Source organism: Punica granatum, chromosome 1 (genome assembly GCF_007655135.1).
Source record: "Punica granatum isolate Tunisia-2019 chromosome 1, ASM765513v2, whole genome shotgun sequence".
Lineage (NCBI taxonomy): Eukaryota > Viridiplantae > Streptophyta > Magnoliopsida > Myrtales > Lythraceae > Punica > Punica granatum.
The window spans coordinates 1,036,404-1,043,871 of NC_045127.1; the positions used below are offsets into that span (position 1 = coordinate 1,036,404).

The 7,468-nt window shown below is 37.1% G+C and overlaps 1 protein-coding gene across 1 annotated transcript; it reads right to left on the minus strand.

Moving 5' to 3' along the window:
- Positions 1 to 5,284: 5,284 nt before the first annotated feature.
- Positions 5,285 to 6,863, minus strand: LOC116196996 (zinc finger protein 10). The gene has a single exon (XM_031526980.1). It carries the CDS (start codon positions 6,650 to 6,652, stop codon positions 5,732 to 5,734), a length of 921 nt encoding a protein of 306 aa, XP_031382840.1. The 5' UTR covers positions 6,653 to 6,863; the 3' UTR covers positions 5,285 to 5,731.
- Positions 6,864 to 7,468: the final 605 nt, after the last annotated feature.

The following is a 7,468-nucleotide window of genomic DNA, read 5'->3' on the forward strand; positions in this document are numbered from 1 at the left end:
TGATAGAATTTCTTAATCTAACAAACCTTAAGTAAGTGATTCAAATGATATGTATATCATGTTCATGTTGTGTATGAAGATTTACTTCAGAAAAAATATCTGTGAATCAAATGTCCTGCATGGGCCAAAATTGATAAAACTTGTGAGATTTGGCAAGTTTTACAGCTGAAAGAAATATAAGTCTAATCATTTATGAGTTACATGAAAATTTAACAAAAGAAGGGGAAAATAGGCATGAAATTCCATATTGTAGCAAAGAAAGAAATGGCTAAAGGCCCATTTACTTTTTTGGAGAATTCTTCAATTTCTCAGGAAAATTTTCTAAAATATGGAGAACTGCCAACAAAAAAAAAAAAGAGACTGTTCGCTTTAAAAAGACTCTTCTTTATTATCCAAATTGTATAAAGACTAGAAAAAAAATTATATAGTTTTTCGGTTTTTCATTAGTCTATTATTTTCTTTTTTTATTTTCAAATATTTATGACTTTTTTAAATGATTTTTCTGTGTATGATTTATAATCTTCTAATGGTAATTATTCTCACATAATAAAATTTTCGAACTTAACATTAGTAAACATATTCTTATAATTTCCTATGGAGAAATAAATTTAGAAAAAGAGAAGAAATATTGAGATGGCAAGTGAGAAATAATGTTCTACAAGTAAACACACCGTAGTCTTTTCTTGTAATAGCAAATTAGATATCGGTTTATATTTTATCACCAAATACTGAACAATAAGAGCGGGCAGGGCTTGAGAAGCTTCGTGCAGCAAGCAGACGAGCTATCGCCGTCCAAAAGCTTTAGTTAATATATAATATATGTAAGAAAATATTAAATTATGTGAGGGTCGTCTTAATCTTGATGAAGATCAACCGACAAGAACAAGAACAATGTATCTAGTTTATGATGGTTGATAGTGATGTTCTATTGATGGGGTAACCGACTATTTCATCATCTCTGCCGTACGTATTAACTAGAGACTAATTAGGGTTCCACGTGGCTGGGATTATCCCTAGCTCACCGTCCCAGCTTACAAATTTCTCAATTTTTGTTTAATTAGGACGCCGAAGCGCAACACAAATTTATAATTTTAAATATTTATTTCCTCATCGGTTCAGTTTATATAAATTAAAGGAATAATTTCTTAATTTTACTCATACTTAATTAACGATGTTCCCTTGCAATATGTTACTAATCTTCAATTAGTTGTCCTCGAGAAAGAAGCTTATGGCCCCTAATGAATGGAAAGACGACCTACGCTTTGTTAGAGATTGGGTTATTAATTGGAACATAGCAAGAGATTTGGTAAGACTACGATCTTTTATTATTTATAGCATGGAATATAGAGCATTGATCAATATGAGCGATAAAATTAACACGTGATCATCAGTTTATAAATGTCAACCAAGAAAAACTTGTTGACACGGACAATCTAATAGCTGGGTCGGCCGTACGCGGGATGTGGCCTCCCCGTATTTTTTTGATGACCTGTCTCGTAAATATTGCTACTTGTTGTATAAATATCGTGATCATCATTAACTCTATCAGAAATATTATTATATATATTAGAAACTTATCTGAATATAGCACGGGTTAACTGACCGCGCTTCAACTATAAGGATTTTTTTTTTCAGTACACTCATGGATGGATTAATTTGGAAGAGTAAGAAAAAATTGAGGTTAAAAAATATAAAGTAAGTAATACTAGAGACTTAATTAAAAAGAAAAAAAAATAGAATGTGAATTAAGAGATTGAAACGAGAGAGCAAAATAAAGATAGATTGACACATGCGAGTAAAGAAATAGGGAAAAATAATATTAAGTGTACAGTATTATTATTCAATTATTCTATTTAGAAGGAAAAAAAGATGTCATAGTAAAATATATCTTTCAGTAAAAAACATAGCCTGTAAATACAGTGATCATATTTGACTTTACTACGGGAGTTTCACTATATACAAATAGGGAAATTCAAGTTTGCATAATCTTTTCCAATCACATTCAATGTTAATTGCGAATAACTACTGCGTAGGTAAATTCAATGCATTTGGTTAAATTAAGATTAATTTTCTCTTTCAAAGTCGACACTGGCTATTTGTTTATTTGCTGCGACTTCGGCTCATCCCTTCATATGGTTTAGCTTATATAAAGATTCTGTTCCAAAAAAAGAAAATACAAATAAAATTTGAGTTTTTTTTTTTTTGCTGGGAATAAAAATTGAAAGAGAATAAATTTGCATAATTAGAGAAAGGCCTTGATTATACATATTCGGCCCCAGAAGTGATACCATTTGCTCCTGGGCCTGTTAAAGGTTAAAATGAGAATGGGCTTCTCATGAGTATAAATAGGCCCAGAAGTTGGCTGGCACATGGAGACGATGGGCCTGTTCTGCTCAAACTACTAGTACTTTGGGATCTGTTTCTACGAGCCCATACATATGTGGCCTGTATATGAGGATACTCACGTGACATGACAGAGCAGGCATACATGCAATGAGTAATCTCATGTAAAATGGACGAGTAACAACTAATCAAAATGTGTGGAAGTGAGAATCTGTGAGATCATTGTAGACCATGATTATCACTTCCATGCATTCTTATTGGGTATTACACAGCCACTTGGCTGCGTAACTGAATATTTATTTGTGTTGCTATGTATTGTTTCCGTTGAGTTCAAGCTTTGCATGAAGTTTTCGAGCTTTGCATTAATCCACATACTTCCATATATTTCATAATCATTTGAATTGATACTAGGCTGTTGAAATAAAGAGGGCATTTTACTGACCTAGATTGCACAAGCCTTATAAGCACAACATGTAGAAAATGGTAGAAGGCCTCCCACTAGTACATATAATATTTTATCAATAAACTAGCATGAGTTGGTTCAAACAGTTCGGCATTTATTTCCTTTAAAAGAAGTCATGATTTCGAATTTTGTGAATGGAAAAAATCAATGTTGAGAGAGTTCTACCCTTTAATAGATCAACCCGACTCGAACTAGATTAGTTGGAGCTCATTAAATTTTTGGATACGAAATTATACACGGAAAGAAAAATTTATCGATCGGTCAATATAAAGGAGCGAGAGAGAGAGCAGAGAGGAAAATTTCTTCGAGGTCGATGGCTTCTCCGCTCTCTTGACCCATTTTTTTTTTTGGCTAATTCTCTACTTTCTAGCTAATATGCCAAATGTGATAGTGTGAAATTGTCTCGTGAGTAAGGGAACTCCTTCCCATGCAACATTTCCACCCTTATTAGTTGTCAGTGCCAATTATAAATACTATTTCACCTATATATATACAAAACCAGCCAAATGACTGGAATTATTCCTCCCCATTGGAATCACCAATTTATTATTCAATTAAATTCCTCTCTCTCTCCCCTCACCTCATCACAATTATATATGGAATTACAATATGCTCTTTCGGAATATAAAAATCCCCCGTAAGCTGCTCCGGTGAGAATAATTTCCTCAATTCCTCTGGCTCAGAATTCCTTTAGAAATTAACGATATTTTGATTAGCCCATGTGCCTTTCTGCCACTCATCATCTCTCTCCCCAGAGTATACAACTGATGATCGCAGCTCTATGAGACTATATAACTATAAGACAACATGATTATTAACCAACCATCCTTGAAATTCTCTTACATAGGTTTAGGATCATACATATAGGGCTAAGCTAGCTAGTTAATAATAATCTTACTTATTTCCTCTAAGAAACCTGGAATCTATAGCTATATAGATCGAAGAGTTATTTAATTACGAGAAATTAACGGGATATATTTCGGGAATAATAATTAGAAACCGTGATCCGACAACGCAAGGATAATTTGATCTTGCCTGAAATAGACCACGGAGTTTCTTGACAGTCAGTTTATTGTTGAATGCCCAAATTTGGCATGTGCGTGTACTTGTGAGTGGCACTAATTATAATCTTGTGCAAACTTGCTAGGTATTTACTATATGGCTCCTGGAGCTAGGGTGAGGGTTTCCTACATAAATACATATATAGCTATCGGACTCTGAGGGCACATTAATTATGTATATTGCTCGAGATATATGAGTGTAGCCCTAAGAATGCAACCATAATTAAATGATTAAAGATGAGAGATGCACCCACAAAGGAACAAAAGATATATGCGCACAATTATATGCCACTGAGCCGTGATGCGATAATATTCTGCTTGTGAATATAAAAATGCATATACGTACTACTCATACAACTACACTGCTCAATACTTAATTCCGATTGATTCCAAGAGTTGTTGGCAACTTTTGGAAGGATTTAGAGATGGAAGAGAGAGAGGGAGAGAGAGAGGTCATGCATGCAATGTTGGATTTTTGTGCCCAGTAAACCGAAGAAATCTCTCTGTGATGTGTGTGTTTGGGTCAGGATGCATGGATGGATACATAATATATGCGTACAAGGGAAAAGGGAATCGATGTTGGGATGTTTTCCGACTCTATTTGGCTTCGGAAAGCTAAGACCACCATTTTTCTAACTGCGGGGTTTACGTTGTTTTGTGTACTGTGTGCATGTTTTGATGCTGCTGTGCCTGTCATGTCGTCTGTTAGCTTTGCTACTGCTCCAAATTGAGAATTGTCAGTACTCAGTGAGGTACTGACTGGGAAACAGTGCTCCTCTCATCCTCTTATCATCTCGAACTCTCAACACATGCAGACACACATACAAACATACACTCGATCAGTCAATGTTCCTAATTTACCTTATTCTACCCAAAATCTTACGGACAAAGTTTCTATGTTTTCACTGTGTAAACTTTTTCTTTGATCTGATTACACATGCATATATCTAGTCTGGCGACACCTCGATCGTCAGCCAGCAAGTATATGCATGGGAGGATAATTACCGCCACTGGCCACAAGCTCCACAAAGGCCGTGAACTATCACGTGATAGTGCTTGTAATAATACCTGTGCATGTCTAGACCACCGTAACTATAAATATGCGCTGCCCTAATTTCCGTCAAGTCTCTATAGTAACATGCATGAGGACTTGCATTTGTCATTCTCTCTCCAACAAAGTGTGCATGATGATTGATTATATTTTATTATATGGTGGATTGGCAATAGAAGTGACTATGCGATGTCATTATTGAAAGAGTGACTACATGTTTAAAATCTAGAGTTTGGCATGCATACCAGCAAAACTGAAAAAGCTTAAAGCGCACATCATCAATGTTTTCGCATGTTTCTGATGTGCCTCGATGTTTCCTGCATACTAACTACCTATAAGAGATCTTGGTAGCTGGGTTTCTATTTATATACCAAGGAGAGGAAAGGTTCATTAATCTGGCCTTGAAGCCATCGACTCGACTCAAATGGAATGTGAAACCTAATATTATTCATACTCCAGAGATGTGAAAAGCGTGAGAAACAACAAATAGAACAGACCTCTCTAGATCGGTTGAATCAAAGCAGTTATTTGTACATTTATAAAGAAAGGTTATTATATATCTATATATAAATCCATTTGTGTAGGGAAGTGTGAGAAGATCAAACTTTGCCGTGTGATTTCTATTGTATCCTTGCACCTTACAAATCCACACTGTTTCAAACTTGGTCAAGTGATCAAACATATATCACAGACATGCCCTTGACCCTTCAGATCAAAGGAAAAAGAAGAACAAGGGGAAGGGGGGCAGAAGAAGAAGCAAGAAGAACAACGGACGGATCGATATGGCAATCAGGACAAACAATTTAAGCAAATTCAGCTTTGCAGCTTTACCTTGGGCCGATCACCGAGCCGTAGCTCGAGATCTAGGTCCTCTCCTGGGCTAGAGCTGAATGCACATGGCTCCTGGCAGTGATTTCTATCAACAGCGATAGTCTTCATGAAGAAAGGTAATAGTGATGATTCATCGGTCCTCCTCTTCTTACAACTGCGAGACTCCTCTATTTCATCGTCCAATGGATTTGGCCGAGTCCGGATTACCAAATTCCAGCTTACCGCTAAATCGGTTTTTCCAGGATCCTCTTTATCCATGCCTCGTTGTTTGATAATTCTCGGATTCTTCTCTCCAATTATGGCATTCATGGGATGCCGATACCGATGGCTGACTGTTTGTGGCTTAGATTGAGGTGAATGAATCGGGGACTTGGTGCAATTTTCATTCACTAAGAAGGAAGAATAGGAAGGGATTTTCGAGGTTTGTTCATTGCAACTGGCTTCACTCGGTGGGGCTGAAACCCTAGAAGTTGATGAGGTCGAGGATACAAAGGGAGAGTAATCACAATTAGGGTTAGGCTTGTGAGAGAGAGCTGTAGCGTATGCTTGAGAAGGATATGGCAAACCTAAAGGCACAAAGGGACCTTGGATCTGATTTGGTTGGTTTTGATGCTCGTGAGAATTGAGGATTTCACCGCCTGACTGCTTCAACCTGGCTCTATCTCTCCGATGGACATTCATGTGGCCACCGAGAGCCTGGGCTGATCGGAACTCTCTCCTGCAGAAGCTACAAGAGTAAGATCTCGGGGGCCATATGCAGCCGCCGAGAGGACCAGAAGCATCCTCGGCAAAAGCTTGTTCTTCCCACGAATCGTCATGCGAAGAAGTATTGTTGCCCAGCTTCAAGTGAGAGCTGAGGTTGTGCCTTCTCTTGGTCCACAGCAAGAATTGTGGTTGCTCCATGAATGAATTGAAGAAGAACTAATCTCCTTGGTTGAATAAGAGTTCAACCAGAGAGATCATATAAGTAAAAGCATCAAGCAAACAGTAAGCATCTCTAACTATGAGCTAGGAACCTCAACCTGAATGAGAGCTTGTAGTCTATGGTATCAAATATTATTGAGAGAGAAAGAGAGAGGGGGGCAGCTTTGCACAAGACCAGCTCGGTTGCTTGGAAGGTGAACTGATCATCTCTGTCTCATTTAGGCTGTCTCCGATTAAAATATTCACTCTAACGATGACTGAGGAACTCCCGGCGGTAAAATTTTTTATGATTTCTTTTACACGTTATCACATAATACAGATCTCAGGTCCATTCGTTCAAGTAATTCAGACAAATTAAAAGCTAACCGCAATCCATGTCTCGAGAATAAAACATTCTATAAATTTGTGTGGCAAATTACAGTGGCATATGAACTGACTAGCTAGAGGTTCCCAAACATGTATCTCTGTTTTCTACCGCTTGTGAGAATTAGAAGCAATTTAGGGTTTTAGCTCAAGATCTTAGGGTGGGCCAAGTGGATCCTGACATGATTTGAGTAAGGCTTAGTGATTGATATGAATGCAGACAAAATTATGTGTTAATATTGATCTCATCTGACTGAAGTTTTGATCCTCTAAAAGTGTCCCTGCTGATGGGTGGCACTCAATCAGAAGTACATGAGACAACCCTATCAGTTGTGTGTTCACATGTACTTCTCACATATCAGCCACACACAAGCTGTCTTGTGTTTATATATGCATATATCCTTCATTCATTGTCTTTTGGTTTTTACTGAG